The following is a 17,315-nucleotide window of genomic DNA, read 5'->3' on the forward strand; positions in this document are numbered from 1 at the left end:
AGGACACTGTACTTGCCTCCGAGCACTGTGCAAGTAGCTAAGTCAGGAGGATGCTTTGGGCTCCCTGAGTAGGACACATGCACACATCAGGTGGCCTTGCCTAGGCCCGCCCAGGATTTTAACTCAGAAGTAACATAGGTTTTCTATTTTTAAGAGTAAATCATTTTTTCTAAAATAGTAGGAAAAAGTAGAAACAACCAGCTTAGACCAAAAAGGACTCACTTTTAAAAGATCATTTGATTAAAAAACAGGGGAAAAAAAGGCTTTGGCCTGAGGGTTGAGGGCAACACATAGAGTTGATGTCTGTTGATGACGTGATAATTGGGGACAGTATGAGGTTCTCAGCCACAGGCAGCAGATATAAGATCGTGCTGTGGGAGGTAAACTGTTGGGTCTTGGTGAAACCCAGACATAACAAGAGGAATGAAGAAATACAGAGGTGCAAATGAAAACAGGGCTCAACATCTTTCTAGAGTGGAGAAACATTTAATAAAATCAGAGTCAAGACAGTCACTCGTATAACTTATCTCCTTGCTCAATGCTGCCTGAGGCAGAGGCATCTAGGTTAGATTTAAGCTGACCTCCAGACAGTCACGCTGTGTCTTAGGCATCTCAGGGTGACGCCACGTAGAGACTGAGCCAGGGTGTCCTGCAGGCTGGTAGAGCCCGTGGCTGTCCAGACACTGTCCTGCCAGGTTTGCAGTGCATACTACTCAGGCTTCACTCCTGTAAGAGCTTGTGCTTGACCGTGGTGCTCTCAGAGCAGAGGTGGACAAAGAGGGCGCCTGCGGCTGTACGTGCCCGCAGCTCCTGTAGCTCATAATCATGAGCCCACTCAACATTGCCCCACTTCTGGATCTGAGGGGAAGACAAGAAATGCTATTGAGTGCTAGTGCCCAGCTGCCTGCCAAACAGAGCCACATACCATCCCTATAGCTGGGTTGAGGGCCATAGGCTTCGATCATGACAAAATATGCAAGGCATACATGGTGGGGGAGGCAACAGGTAAGAACACGCAGGTAGCTAGAGCAGGCACTGTTTTCTACAGGGTATGGATGGTCTGCGAGGAGTACAATCCAGGCCCAGGGCCAGTGGGTGACCACTACTAGGCAGGCCAGGCACCAAAACCACGTGTGTCTCCCCTGAGGCTCGACCTGTATGCCACCCCTTCTCTCACACTTCTTCCCACAAAGAGGCGGGCATGAGGCAGCCTGTAAAATGTTATCCCTCTATAAGCTAGCTGCCTCACCAAGCTGGGCTGCCAGCAGCCCCGACATGGGTGGGATAAAAAAAAAAAATCACCAATGCCATCTGGCCACTTCATTTCTAACTCCTAGGGGAAGCCTCTCTGCTCTGCACACTGGGGCAGCACTGCAGATTCTCCAGACTCTAAGAACTATAGGGAGAAACCCCGGACACAAAGTGTGGCTGTCCAGATGTCAGTGTGATTCCAGTTCAACCCTGCTGGCTCCTCCCTGGCCAGGGGCCCAGGTGGCCTGGCCCACTACCCCAGCTTATGCAGGAATTAATAATCTGCCATGCCATAGAAGCTATCAACATTTCTGAGTGGCCCAATCTCGATCTGAAGAGCATTTCATACTTTCAGAGAATCATGTACATAATCCAAGTTACTCTCCATTTTTGTGGTGGACCAAACCTTAAGTCCAGACAATGATGGCCTGGTTCAAGTCTCACAGTCAAAAGCAGAGCCCAGACCAGAAACCAGGTTTCCTAGCTCCCTACCTCCCACAACCCTCACAGCCTCATATCTGATCCACAGGTCACCCCTCTTCCCATTTAATCATTTCTAACATGCAGAGAATAGATAGCCTTTTTTGAGATACAGAAAGTTTTTTCCCAGAGATTTTTTCAGAGCAGATGACTAAATAGATTTGAGCAATACTGCCATTACAAAAAGGTTTCATTGTGTTAGGAACCAAATTGTAATAGCAATTAACCTTCTGAGGTTGGAGGAATAACAACAAAAAGAAAGCAAAGACCGCCATAATTTTCAAGAGTTAAAAAATGCAAATGACAGCATAACAAAACCTTATTAATTCTTGGCTCACTAAATCAGAACTCGTGCACAAACAGCAGCTCTCCTTGTACTCCCAGCCAGCCAGATGACCCACTGTGTGAATGTCAGGGTGCAGAGGCTCTGACTCCAAAGAGCTCAAACATGGCTCCCAGTCATTTTAGCAGGCCCATTCTATAGGTATGCCAGGCTCAAATGATCTAGTTCTGTCCATGAACCTCCACCTGCAGTGTGGGGGTGAAGGCCTTGGCCTGGAGTCATCAGACCTGGCTCCAAACCCTGGCTCCGTCATTTTCCAGAGGTGTGACCTGTGCCTTGTTGTCGTCCTGTGTAAAATGGGGATAACAACAGTCCCCACCTGACCAGGTTGTTTAGAAGAGGGAAGGGAATGAGGGGAGAGCTGAACACAATGCTGAAACATAGGGGGAACACTTATTATAAATATTATTTGACAATACTTTGGCCATTAGTTTTGGTTTCTGTTTGTATACAAAATTAATAAAAACCAAGTTTACATAAAAACAGATAGGTTAGCAACCCCCTACCCCTAGTTAGTCTGAATCTGAGAAGGGTGAGGTGGGGACTCGAGGTACTTGTTTTTGGGCCAGCAGCTGAACCTCACCTGGTATTCCTCTTCCAGGCGTGACAGCAGCACAGCCTGCTCCACTGTCAGGCGTAGGTCAATCAGGCCTAAAGTTAGCACCATGGACTTGAGCTGGGTCACTACAAATTCAATCCCTGCAGGAACACAAGCCAAGTTAGGACTCAGGGCACCTCCACTCCAAAAAAGGGCAGTTGCTAGACCTACTCTTTATGAGGCCCTATAACCCTGACAGATGCAAAGGCACAACGTAGGGGAGACCAACCATAGGAAGCGTTGCTTTCTGACCAGCTCTGTATCCATTCCCCATTCTTTGAGAGCACTCTGGTTTTCCTTGGGGGAGATCCCTCCTCTGTCCCTACCTAGGGTGGGCCCATGACCTAAACCTGGCATATCAGAGCATTTCATCCCCTAGCCCAGTAATTGGTTCATGGATGGGCATGGGACTCAGGCCAGGTCAATGAGACTTGAACTCCTGAAAGAAAAAAAAAAAAACCAACTTTCTCCTAGAAGGGCGTGAGCCTACTGTCCCCTCAGACTGAGCAAAAGGATTAGCATCAGAGCCACCACCTAAAGTGCTCCTATGACTCTCCGGGCTTCGGATGCCCACGCCTATCCTAACTCCCACTCCCAGGCCCACAGGAAGCACCATACATACCTTGTAGGGCCCACATGTTGTAAGATGCCAGGTGGCTGATGAGCACCTCCCGAGTCCTGGCTGGCATGCTGGGCCCCATTATACTGGTGGAAGAGCCAATCTCTATGCCATATCTGAAAGGAAAAGGTTTGGGCATGCCCCCAGGCATGCTGTACAGCACAGCTTTTGTCCAGAAGCAAAATCCTAAACTACTGAGTAGGTGTGTACCCCTTCAGGGCATGTGGCCAAGGGGTCAGTCTTAGGGATTCTGGGAGCAATGGTCACTTTGGTCAGTGACCTGCTGATATAATAATTCTATCACAGGCAAAGCCAGAGGACCAAGAAACTGCCCTGAATGGAGGCATAGTTAGCATGCCATGCAAGCAGGGGTTTCTCTTATACAAGACTGCTGAAATTCTATTTGCCTGGAATTTCCATCAAAATCATGGTCCACCTGCTTTTTACACTTTTTAAGAAACCTTTTCACATTTGAGGTCATAAAAATTTTTGTTTAAATACTGTTTTCCTTATAATAATATTTGTGTATGTCGTATACCATTTGATTACTTTTTCAAATATTTGTTAAGCCTCTATTATATAAAAGGCATTGTTTTTGGTCTGGGACATGAACTGGCTTCAAGGATGCATTTTTGAGAATAATCATAACTATATAAAATAGAGGAAAAACATTGGAGTAAAAGCAATTTTTGTAATTTTGTTTCTTGTATCACTGATTTTTCCCATTGGTTTAGAAATATTCTTGCTAAAATTTTTAACATTACAAATGGAACATAGGAAATAGCCAAATTTTTCTAAAAATTATTAAGGACTGCCACAAAAAGCTGATTATTTTGTATCACAGCAAAGGTCTCCAGGCACCTAAATTACTGTTACATTTCATTAGACTCCAAAATGACATTGTATCCTCATAGTTCTCACACAGTACTACAGTTGTTACATTTTACTTGATCCTTTAATGTACTGGCTATGCTTTTTACTATAGCACCCCAGGATGCCTGGCATGCTGGGGGCACTCAGGAGATATGTACAAATGAGACAAACTGGCTGTGGGCACTCAGGAGATATGTACAAATGAGACAAACTGACAGACATCACTTTTGTGAAAAATGCTACACCAAAAAGTAATCTACATAAACTTATAAAATACTGCTGTAGGGTCAAGGTAGTACTGAAGCAGTAGCCCTTTCAAAGTCCCCTTGGAATAAAATGAAACTGAAATTTGTCACCACATCAATAGCTGCTCAGTTTGCAAAAAAGAATCTTCTTGTTAAAGAAAAACATGGAGTATCATTAATTCCTAGACACCCTATATCCATAGGATGTTACATATAATTTTGTAGGATGCTATCCAGACTTTTCTCCATGTGTATATGTATCATATATGTCATTTTATGACTAATTTTAACAATGTAGGAATTGTGACAATGGTAAATATGATAATTGCCAGAATGTAAGCATTTACTGTGTGCTAGGCAGGATGCTGAGAATCACTTCATTTACTCCTCACAATACCCTAAGAGGTAGGGATTGTGAGCCCCATTACAGATTAGAAAACTGTTGCTCAGAGATAAGTCACTAGCCCAAGGCCACATAGCCAATCATGGCAGAGCTGGGGCTCCATTCCTACACTCAGCACAAGTTGTACTAAGAGCAGGTACTTGGTGCATGGTGGCTGAAATAAATCTGAGGAGTATTTTTTCCAAGGTGGCCCTATTCCTGAACATATGGGAGGTGCTAAATCCCAAGGGTGCTCTGGACTCAAGAAGTCCACTAGCTGAGGGCTCTGCTTATTCAGTGTACCCGCTGATCCCAACAGCCTGCCAACACTGTGGGGCTGTGCATCTTACCTCTTTTCGGCCCATTCTATGATTGGGTCCCACTCATTCTTTTGAAGTTCCACTAATGTCTGTGGCTCTTCCACCCTGTAGCTAATTCATTGCAAAAATCACCTTCATTAATAAAAAAGTACAATTCCATCATTCAGTGACAGACAATGGAAAAACACAAAAGGCAACAGCAAAAAGAACTTCACCGACACTGCCACTGCCCCAGCCCCAGCCCAAGTCTTCCCCTAAAACAATGGTTCTCAAGTGTGACCCCTGGGGCCAGTAGGGGAGCATCAACTGGGAACTTGTTTAAGTACAGATTCTGAGGTCCCAGCTCACACTTCTAGAAAACAGAACCTCTGGGGTGAAGACCAGCAATCTGTGTCTTAATGAACATTCCAGGGGATTGAATGTGAGAGCCACTGTTCTAAATGTCCCCAATTATTTGATGGGTCAAGGCTTGCAACACTATATTAGGTACCATTCTAAACACTAATATTGTAACCCCAGATCCACACCCACTTTATCCTAGGATGCTAGGTGTGAATGCTATATAGAAGCTCTGTCACTGCATCCCTACTACTCGCACTCTTGAAGATAGCGTGGTCCCTGGTCACAGACCAAGTTGCTTGTTTGTACTTCATGAGCCCATCTGCCTTCTGGCTATAGATACAGCTACTGCCATGGAAGCCTGATACCACCTGCTGCCAGGCTATGCCACTTGTTTTGACTAAGAGATATAGACAGAGTCAGCTGAGGGGAGCTCAGTTGCAAGGCTTTGTGGGACTGGAACCCAAGCAGGCACTGTGGGAAGCCGGTCTGGTGTTAGCAGAGGGAAGAAAGATCATAAGTGTGCAGGAAAAGCCGGGCTGCTGGGCAGACAAGTGGGTGGACTCTCCCCACAGGGCAGAGGGAGGCACTCTGGTATACTATCTGGTGACTTATTGTCCTTTATTTCCTATCAGGGTCCCTGTATAGTTTTCAAGAAAACCCTAGATTGAATGGGTTTCTTTTCACTGCAATCAAATGGCCCCTAACACATTTGAACTTTCTGACTAGCAACGCAAAATCGGCACTGCTGGGTGCCTCTCTAGGAGCATCTTTGCCCCTCCTCAGCCCTCAGTGCTGGTTTCATGTGCCACCTGTGAGATAACTCAAGATTGTAGAGCACTTGGGCCGGCAGACACGGTGTTGCTCAACTACTTCAGTTGTTTCTTCAAACTTTCCTTCAACATCATTAATTAGCTAAAGAACATAAAGAAGGGGACTCCTGCCTGAATGCCGTAAACTGAAACATCAGTTCTTTTCCTGTCTTTGCACTCCAACAGAAATACTGGCTCATTCTAGTTTTCAATTCTGCTGGCAGTCAGACTGGAACTTACAGCCCATCAGCTCTCAGGGGTATCCAGCTTGCTGACTGAAATCTTGGGACTTCTCAATCTCCATAATCCTGAGAGTCAATTATTTATAATAAAATCTCTTTATGTATGTGTATGTATAAATATTTTTTCAGACCTTCAGACCTAGAATGAACTATGCCACGGGCTTTCATTCTCTAGCTTGCCGATGGCAGATCATGGGACTTCTTGGCCTCTAAAATTGCGTGAGCCAACTCCTATTTTTCATGTGTACGTATATATGCATACGCATACACACACACACACACACACACACACACACACACACACATAAATAATAAATAGAAACAAGGTGGAAATTTTAGAAGTGGAAGAAGCCAGCTCCTGAATATCAACTTCTAGCCATCTGTGTCCAGGCTGACAAGTAGTGATAAGAATGCCTACATGAGAATGTGCTGGTAAGCAAAAATCCAAGGTCAGAGGCCTTGCTGGAAGTTGGAAAGTCACCCCTTGGTCCTAGAGCCTGCTAGAGCTGCATATGCCACCACTCTACCCTGCCCCAGACTAAAGGAAAGCTGTTGGGCTACAGAAGAGGAGTGCGCATTGCTCCAACACCATTGCAGCCCAAGGAGTCCTCCCTTTTAGAGATTTGCAGAGCATCTAAGTGCTGATGTCAACTAGACTGCTTTCCCTGCCCTGTAAGATAAAGGAAAAGGGCCTGCCTCTTCTTCCACTGATAACTGTCTGGGCAAATGAGGCAAAACAGCCAAGGGACTTGCTTGGTCCAAAGGGAATGCCCTTCTAAACATCAATTACCAGATGGTATCAGTGTCCAGAAACTTCACAGCTGCTCGGATCAGCTGGTCCTTGTTTCGCTGGGTTGGGTTGTCCAAAGATGTGTTGCACAATGTAGTCTAAATCAAAAGACAGAGAGCCCTGTCACCACCTGCTAGACCCCGCAAAGCACCTGTGCTCCTGAGGATACTAGATCCAACCCACAGCAGCAGGGAGAACCAGCCAGCACCACTCAGCGAGCAGCAGCGCCAAGCCAAAGCCTTTGACCCAAGGTGTCTCCGCAACCTCAGCTGCAGCTCATCTACTGAGAGCTTATTACAGCTAGGCTCCATGCCAACAGTGCACTACATGTGATAGCTTGTGTGACTCACAGGATTCTTGCCATAGCTCTAGGATTAATGAACTTCCCAAGGTCTCATATTCCTTACTACCAGGCTCTTCCATATTCAATTTAATCCTCGCAACAATCCTTTGGATAGGTACTATTATACCCAATTCAGAGATGTGGAAACTGAGGCCCAGAGAGTCAGATTCGGTAAACACAACATAGAAGCATTACTGGAATTCTAATCTGACGGAAAAGCTTAACAGCTGGCTCCCTTAACACCTGAGAAAGCAGGGGGATAAAATGGCCGAACCAGGAGCAGGACTGTTTTCCAGATTTGTGTTGTCAATAGGAGTTTGCTCAGGTACTGTTATTATTAGTTTGTAGTCTTGTCACCCTAATGTTATCAAAGGAGCAGGCCAGCATTGCAGCAGGCTGTGAAGATGTTGAGGAAGCCCATCTGGGTCTATATTGTAAGGCTGAGCACAGCAGTAACAGAGATGATAGTACTAACTCCTATGTTGACTGAGTACTCTCTGTGTCAGGGACCACACCTAGGGCTTGTTATGTATTAGCTTATTCTAACCTGACACTACTTTATGAGCAGATACTGTTATCACTCACTTCTCACAGATGCAGAACATGGGGCTGAGAAGGGGGAATAACTTGCCCAAGGTTACTGTTTGGAAGCTGTGGAGCTTGGATCTCAACAGTCTAGGCCAACCCCTTTCCCAGGCTGCTCTAGCACCCCAGTAAGTCACCCTGTATGGATGGGGGCTGGCACCATGGGGCTGGGGAAGGCCTCGCCTCACCCACCTGCCCCCACTGGAGTCTTCCACTCAACCGATAGTTAATGAGTGCCAATTAAACGTCATGCTAGAGTTGGCTTGTGCTGGTAAGACAGACATGGTCCTGCCCTTCTGTGCTTACAAAGCAGTGAGGAGACAGACAATAACCATACAAACATGAAACAGACAATTACAAATTTATAAGTGCCGATGAAACAAAGCAGCAGCTACCATGATAGAAAATAAGACAGCTGGGCAGTCAAGGAAGATGACATCTGCCCTGAGACCAGAGGAGGAACCAGCCATCCAGCAGTACTCTGAGCAGGGAGCTGCAGGTGACCAGGCCACAAAGCAGAACATTTGTTACATCCGAGGAGACAAGCGTAGCTGCAGCCCACCCCCCAAGGGTTTTATTGCAATTTGGTTAGAAGTCTCAAATTTCTTCCAGGTTCCCTAGGAAGCCAGCAGCAGGAATCAGGGTGTAGGTTTGTGAAATTGTTACCAGGTGCATGGTGTAGAATTTGATGGTGTCCTGCTGGGAGTCCCATTCAGTGGCCACTGCAATGGCCAGGGCCTCACTGGGGACAGTAAAGAGCTTGGCTTGAGGAGTTTTCAGCTTCCTGTGGTCCAGGTTTATCTCAAAGCCACCTTGAAAGATCAAATGAAAACCTCTCAGGGATTGTTAAGTGGAATTGACTGACCATTCCTATATTTAGCTACTGGAACTGGTACAGACAAAGACAACCCTGAGTCCCTTCACTGAGGGCTTACAGAAACATATCTGACAAAAGCACAAAGGGTAGTCAGTCTTACACTGAACTGGTAGGAGATGAAAAATATTTCTATCCATTCACAGAAAAAAAAGAAGAAAAAGAGGCAGTCAAAATTTCGGATACTTACCTTCACCCTGTGTGATGCTGACATTCTGATAAAACCTCTTCCTTTCTGTGAGAAAGATTTTTCAAAAAGGCAGTTTAAAATCACATGGAGACAGCTCAGGAAGTAACAAGACCAGCTTGTACCATTATTGCTGATGCTGACTGATTGGCTTGATTTCCAGATCACCATTCAAGGTCTGCCCTACTCTATACAACATATTCAATGTCTTCTGATTAAGCTGGGAAGAGGAGGACATTCACTCTCTAGGGATAACGGAGGAACCCACTGGTCAAGCCCCCTGTAGCCCAGAAACCCAGGGATATGCAGCATCACGAACCTGCAGACTGACCCAACAGACTTTTCCAGCACCTTCTGCTTTAACTTCTAAGCATGTTTCCCCCACACTATCCCCACTAGAGCTGTCCCCATGTCAGCACAATGTGCCCAAATCTAAAGATGGTGTCTGAATTTGATAAAGCCAGAGACAAATTTCAGGCATGAATCCAATGCTTCTAAGAAGGCATGAGTGGAAAGCCAGTATGAGCGTGAATGTGTGTGTGCACATGTGTGGTGCACAGGCAGTAAGTAGAAATCCCAGGAACATTTCCCATCCTCTCTACCAATTAATTAACCTAATTAACCAGCTTGCCTGTGTATTCAAAAGGAACTCCAAACATTTCCCTTAAGAAGGGGGAAAATCTGTGTCCTGTGTTTCCTTCTGCAAATAACTTGAATAAAATCTTATATAAAAATGGAAATACACTCCCTCTCTTTTCTTGCAGGAATTAAAAACCAAGAGCACTGCATAAGGAATTATGCAGATCCTTCAACTAATAAAGAGCAAACAGGTCACATTTTGGAAGCTATAAACCATAATCCAGTCCTTACCATTCACTCGTTCATTCATTCATTTTTTCATTCCTTCACATACTCATTAGGTACTAAAAGCCTTCAGAGTCCCTGACTGAAGTTATTTATTGGAAATAATGATGCGGCATGTGAAGGAAAAGAAGATTCATTAGTTTCTAATGCTTTTTAACTTTTACTTTTTTTCAAAAACCAAGCTTGTTAGTTTTATTAATTTAAATAGACTATGAAACTCAGGAGAACTTGATTTATGTGCATGGGGGAAGGAGGTAATGAAAAGAGAGTACCTGGTCTTACTCCAAACATTGTATTTTTATGTTTTCCACATCATATCAGTTTTTTCATAAATCTCATTTGCTATAATTAATGCTTACACAAAAAGCCCAAAATTGCATTTCCATTGTTACGCTTACTAAACTAAGACCCAAATTATTTCCCCACAAAATATATTTGTGCCTACTATGTGCCAGGTCCTGTTCTAGGTACTTGGGATAAAACAGTTACTAAAATAGACAAAACTCTGTGTTCAGAGTGTAAATTTTTTTTAAGCAATCAGATCTAGCCACCGAGATAATGATGTGTGATTATGGCACAATTTATCATCTATGTCCAAAATCATAATACTGATTCTCTCACACATTTACACCAAAATAGGAGGTTTATACCACCCTGCTGCTTTTAAATTTCCCTACTTTACATGTTGTCTCAGTCACACTCAGATGGCAGGTGCGACACAGGTCCAGGGGGCCTCCTTGTGAATGTCTGGATGGAAGCATCCAGATTATATCCACGATGTTCTCCAAAGCCAGTCCAGGCAGCAAGTGGGAAGAGATTTGAAAGTTCTGACTCACTGGGCGCGGGAAGGATCTGTTCCTCAGCAGGAAGTGCCAATGGAGAACACTATGGCACACAGCCCCACAGCCCCAGGAAATTGGTCCAAGAGAGCTGGGGGCCAAGGGATGGACTCTGACGACACAGGCTTAACTATTCAAAGTTGCCAGGACAGCAGGGTTTCCCACGAAGGAAATCTTTTGTTCTGCTTTGCTAGTCAGGCTGTGGCTCCTCTGTCCTGGTCAGACCTACCTCCTTATCTGTTAAGAGGAAGAGAAAACTGGAAGGACGAGGAATTGACAGAGGAGCAAGAAAGGGGCAACTCAAACTGCTCAAAAAAGGAGAAAACCCTGCATAAAGAGATGACATCTGGACAAAAGGAACGCAAAGGCTGCCAGGCCTCAGTGGAAGGTGGGTCCATATGTGGGTATGTTTTAGAAAGGTGTTCTCCTGAATAGAAAGGTGACAGGTAGAGGGCAAACTTCAGTCTTCGAAATTTTTTTGTTTTGTTTTGTTTTAGGTGAGGCAACCCTTGGTCGACCTCACAGATTGCAAGGACCTTGTCAGCTTACAATCCCTTATTTTTTATTTTTTATACCTATAGCACCTGGTCTTTGTAGGTGGTCTCCCATCTAAGTACTAACCAGGCCCGACGCTGCTTAGCTTCCGAGATCAGACGAGATTGGACTTGTTCAGGGTGGCACGGCTGTAGACTCTAAGTTTTGAAACAAACTTTGGTGAATATTAATCTTGTTCCAGGAAGGGTGGTAAGTCCTGGCAATAGGACTCAAAGCTCACCCCTATCCTTAAGGAACTAACTAGTTAGGAGACAGACATTAAGCCAGCCAAATGACAGCGTGACCATGATGGCCAAAGTATAAGGGACACTGAAATACATGCTGGAGAAGGCTAATCTCCTCATGGGCTAAAGAAAGAGCTCCCAGGAGTCAGATGCCATCTGAGACCTAAAGCAGCAGGAATTAGCCATTCTGCATTGATGGATTTGTTTTTGGAGAGGGTGTGTGTGAAAGAGTTTCCAACAAAAGCAGCAGCTTACACAAAGGTCCAGAGCCTCATGGGAACAGGGTTTTGGTGAACTAGAAAAATGGTCAGAAGGACAAGACTGTAGCTATCCAACAAAGAAAAGTTGTAGATGCCCAGAGAGGGCAGTGGGGACCAAATCTGGGGACAGAAGGCCAGATAGATCACAGTAAGGAGGACAGAGAGAGCCAAGTAAGGGGTTTACATAGGTAAATATGATCTGGAAAATTCATTTGGTGGGAGCCATGATCCCCAACAATGTCGAAAGATGAGAGTTCTTCACCTGGGCCCTCAAAGGTCTTGGGTCACGTAAGACAAATCATGAGGCTACTAAGAGTCTGTCAAACTTCCATATTCTCCATGAATATAGGGCTAGCTGACAGCAACAAGAATATCATCTTTAAAGACACCAGAAATAGTCTAGTCTTGTAGGATCATATGGAACTCAGGTCTGTGTAGAGTATGAATCACTCCCCTTACAAAACATCTGTTTCTGTAGCAAAAACACACTCAATGACTTTGAAGAGACAATTTTGTGGACTATGTAGGTAAAAGGAAATGGGTATGTAAAAAAAAGTGTTGAAAGTAAAAAGCTAGCCAAAGAAAACAGGCTATTAAATAAATACAACTTTAAAAAGTCTACTCATGTGAAGAGAGCTGAATTGGAAATTAATGTCTATCGTGTCCCTTTTCCTGTGAGGTTGCTTCAATTCATATAAAGAAACAGGCTGTTTTCTGTGTCACTTCCCCCTACACTGCTCATCCTGTCCCAAGCTTCATGGACCAGTGAATGATCTTTCTTTCAGCTTCAATTTCCGGGCAGGCCTTTGCTTTGTAAAAACTCAGAGCCTCTGAACTACAACTCCCACTGTGCACCAAGCACAGAGGCCGTGCCTTCTCGGAGCTATCTAACACCGTTATCTTTTTAAACAGTGCCATCTGGTGGGCCTTAAGCCTTAAAGTTGAAATCCTCTCTCAACGTATCTCTTCATCCATAATCCTCAGGCAGCTCCAATCAACTGTTTCTGGTATCAAAATTCTTCAGGCCAACTATATAAAGAACAGCTCAATAATAAAAAGACAAGTAACCCAATTAAAAATGGTCAAAGGATCTGAATAGACATTTCCCCAAAGAAAATGTACAAACGTCCAATAAGCACATAAAAATATGCTCAACATTATTCATCATCAAGGAAATGCAAATCAAAACTACCTCATATTCACGAGAATGGCTCTAATCAAATAATAACAAGTGTTGGTGAGGATATGGAGAAACTGGGACCTTTGTACACTGCTGGTGGAAATGTAAAATGGCATAGCCACCTAAGAAAGCAGTGTGGCAGTTCCTCAAAAGGTTAAACAGTTACTATTTCACCCAGATACTCTACTTTTAGATACATAACAAATGAGAACATATGCCCACATAAAAACTTCTATACAAATGTTTATAGCAGCATTATGGAGAATAGTCAAAAGATGGAAATAACCCAAATGTTCATCAACAGATGAATGGATAAATAAGATGGAATATTATTCAGCAATAAAGAGTCCTGATAACATGTTACAACTTACATACACCGTGAAAACACTCTACTTGAAACCAAAAACAAAAATGACCACATTCCATATACATAAAGTATCCAAAATAGGGAAATCACCTGTAGAGACAGAAAGTAAAGGAGTGGTTGCCTAAGGCTGGAGGGATGGAAGGGACAAAGGGAGCGTGATAGCTAAAGGGCACATTTTGGGGATAACAAAAATATTCTAGAATTGATTGTGGTGACAGTTGTGTAATTCTGTGAATATACTAAAAACCATTTAATTGTACACTTTAAATGAGTGAATTGTTATGTAAATTATATCTCAATAAATCTGTTAAAAAATTCTTCAGGACAAATATCTGTCATAGCAATTAATGTAAATGAGCTAAATGACTAAGCACATTTTTCCCATATTGCTCCAGCATGTAAAGCAGGGGTTGGCAATTTTTTTTTTTTTCCTGTAAAGGGCCAAACAGTAAACACTTTAGGCTTTGTGGGCCATTCCATCCCTGTTGCAACTAGTCAACTCTGTTACTGTATTGAAAGCAGCCCTATGTAATATGTAAATGAATGTGGCTGTGTGTCAATAAAACTTTACTTACAAAAACAGGTGGCAGAATGGCCACCTTATCTACAGAATCTCCCTCAATCCACCACAATTACTCTATGTGGAAGACAGGGCAGGTGATGCCTCTGAGGTGGTAGACTTTGAGAAGCTAAATGATTTGTTCAGGTGATAATTTACAAACAGAGTAGACAAGATTTCCAACATTGACTTTACTGGGCATTTACAGTCAGCCAAAAACATGCTGCTTTTCCAGAAGACCTCCCCTCCAAGCAGCTGGTACAGAGCAGGACCACCAAACAGCCTCATACAGGTCTCTTTGCTACAATATCTCCTCCAACAATCCAGTGACCCTTTCCTAATCCCCAAATTCAATATGCCTGCCAATCGAAGGCCTCACTTAGATTTAACCTTCCACTACTCTCAACAGTCTCAGAATCTCAAAACGAGAAGTCTTTGTAGAGCATTCAGAGGCTTGATTCACATACCTCTCTCCCACTGTGCTTCATTCTTTCATTCATTCATATCTTCTTTCACAGTTAATTACCTACCATGTGCCAAGTACTTTCAATAGCCTAAAACTATTAAGTTTGCAGTAGAAAGGAAAAGGATATGGCCGATGACATGCCACCATAACGGGAAGTGGCATCTTCTAACCTAAATTAACCCTCTGCTTTCACCAGCTTATGTGAATGCCTAAATGTGTCACCTTTGTTTATACTGTGCCTCCCCAGGATGTTTTAAAGAAAAAAAAAACCAACCTCTCATTTTCCTTTACAGACTCACACAGACACTCTGTGCTCCAAATGTGTAGTTTTCCCACCAGTCAACTCTGTAACACCAGCTGAGTACAATTCAATTAAGTTTCAACACTACCCACCTGGAGTTAGCAGATCTCACATGTTAAGGGCTCAGTCCTACAAGACTGCCCCCTACCTCTTCAGACTCCAATCTAAAGTTCAGGTTGTCACCTGAGCTTCTGACCAACCCAACCAACTACAAATTAGAGGTTCCAATGATGCCTCATCAGGTTTGATTAATCTACTAGAACAATTCACAGAACTTAGGAAAACATTTCGCTCACTAGATTATAAAATGATACAACTCAGGAATGGCCAAGTGAAAGAGATACATAAGGGAAAGTAGGAAGGGGCAAGGAGCTTCCATGTCCTTTCTGGACACGCCATTCTCTCAGCATCTCTACACATTCACAAACCTAGAAGTGCTCTGAACCTCTCCAAACTTAAAAGTTCAGGGAGTTTAAGGAAGCCTCATTAGGTAGGCGTACAGGCCATTAGTGATCAAGACAATCTGCAGCTTCTCTCTCTCCTGGAGATCAGGGGGTGGGGCTGAAAGTTCAACTTTCTAATCACAAGGTTGGTTTCCCTGGCAACCAGTCCCCATCCTTAGGGGTTTTCCAAAAGTCACCTAATTGACATAAACTGAGGCTCGTTATAAATAATAATAATAATAAAAAAAAGACTCCTTTTATCTTTATCACTTTGGAACTATTCGAGGAAAGACAAAATATTTTAACAAAAGAGTCTCCTATAGTTCTTATGGCTTTTAAGAGTTGTGTGCCAAGAAGAGGACAAGACCAAATGTATATATATTTCTTACCGTAATCACAATTATCACAGATGCCCTTCCTTCTCCTTCCTTACTGGCTCTTCAAGACCCACCTCCCAAGCCCTTCACTTGGGCCCTGAAAGGTGAAACCTCCTCCCTATAACTTTACAGAAAAACCCTTAGGGGCAACCTAGTCCTTCAACTCAGAGAGGAAAATGAGCCACGATCATAAGGTACCTCAGAGGTTCATCCAGCACTAGACCCCAGACTTGTACTCCTGTCATGATGCCAAACTGCCTGTAGATTTTAGTTTTCTAAAGCAGGGAGTATTACAGCAAGGTCCCGCACACCCCAGTATCTCCTAAAGACGTGTTCTAGCTGCCAACACTCTTTTTTCTCCTTTACATCAAACTCCCACTCATAATCAACTTTCAGTTTAAATGCCTTCTTTTAAAAACTCAAGACCCTTTCTAGGACCTGAACACCCCAAGATGGAAGTAGGTGCTTCTTTGTGGTCTCAAAGTTTCTTTGTACATCCCTTATCACAGGGCATTAGAAACTACTGTTTAACCAGGATACAACCTTTTGCACTTGACAATGAACATCACCCAGGTGTGGACCACACCTGTCTGTTTTGAAGACGACCGTGCTTTCTGCCTTCAGCACAGAAAAACTAATTTAATGGAAAGAGAATATTACTACTCTTCACTCATTTCAGTCACTCCCACTCTTAGCCTAAAATCTCTCCACAGGAGTAATGAAAGAGTCATAACCTTTTTCTAGGCCTCATCAGAGTCAGAAGTGGAGGAAGAAGAAACGGAGTTATCAATTAACTCCTTAGTAGAGGTGGCAGTGGTTGTGGTAGGACAGTAGGAAGTATGGCCAAGAAACCTACAGAGAAAGTGGCCGACTGAATTCCTGGGTTCTAGACCTCTACTGTTCGGGCTCCTAGGACACAGATAGGTCAGACAAGCAGAACTTTGACCTCCACTAACTTATCAGAATCTACTCTGACCGTGTAGTGCTGTTACAGAACCTGAATTCCCCTATCTAAAAACAAGGATGATACCTGCTTTCCTTATTAAAAAGCCAGAAACTGTGAGAAACGCCGCACATGCCAAAAGTCAATTACTGTCTCATGCCGTGACGCGACGTGTGCGCTCGAGTTGTCCCTGCCCTAGTCTGAGCTTCTCTTTCCCAAGACTACATACCCCCATGAGCCTGATCCCTAACTGGGTTACCCCACCCGGCAAGGCCGAATCCCTCAGCCCACCTTAGCCTGCCTCAGTCCCTGGCCAAAGGGGGTGGGTGTGCCCTTGCCTCCCTCACCTGTCGGGGGAACGTAGGCCCGGGATGGGGACGGGGTGTTTGACCCCAGCCCCACGAAGACCGTGGGGCCACCGGGGAGCCGATTCAGGAGACGGCGCCCGCCGTCCCGCAGGCGGAGGTAGCTTCTCCACATTGCGCTTGAAGAGCTGGGAAGACAACCGGTGCGAAATCTGAGAGTAGGAAACACAGAGCGAAGGAATCCCCACACTGCACACTCCGACTGTACGGAAAACTCTCACTGCCTCCCCAGAGCCCTCATACTCCCCTGGACGCCGCCATCTTCCGCATGACGCCAAAGGCGCGCCGG

The 17,315-nt window shown here is 44.2% G+C and overlaps 1 protein-coding gene and 1 pseudogene across 1 annotated transcript; both read right to left on the bottom strand.

The window, feature by feature from the left end:
• Positions 1-466: 466 nt before the first annotated feature.
• Positions 467-17,309, bottom strand: ATPAF2 (ATP synthase mitochondrial F1 complex assembly factor 2). Its single transcript, XM_016145205.2, has 8 exons — positions 17,009-17,309; positions 9,287-9,331; positions 8,889-9,034; positions 7,295-7,392; positions 5,142-5,222; positions 3,295-3,407; positions 2,658-2,773; positions 467-858 (listed from the first exon to the last, which is right to left on the bottom strand). The coding sequence occupies exons 1-8, from the start codon at positions 17,139-17,141 to the stop codon at positions 721-723; spliced, it is 870 nt and encodes a 289-aa protein (XP_016000691.2). The 5' UTR covers positions 17,142-17,309; the 3' UTR covers positions 467-720.
• On the bottom strand, positions 11,559-11,677 carry LOC118604202 (annotated as a pseudogene).
• Positions 17,310-17,315: the final 6 nt, after the last annotated feature.

Source organism: Rousettus aegyptiacus, unplaced genomic scaffold (genome assembly GCF_014176215.1).
Source record: "Rousettus aegyptiacus isolate mRouAeg1 unplaced genomic scaffold, mRouAeg1.p scaffold_m13_p_6, whole genome shotgun sequence".
NCBI classification, from domain to species: domain Eukaryota; kingdom Metazoa; phylum Chordata; class Mammalia; order Chiroptera; family Pteropodidae; genus Rousettus; species Rousettus aegyptiacus.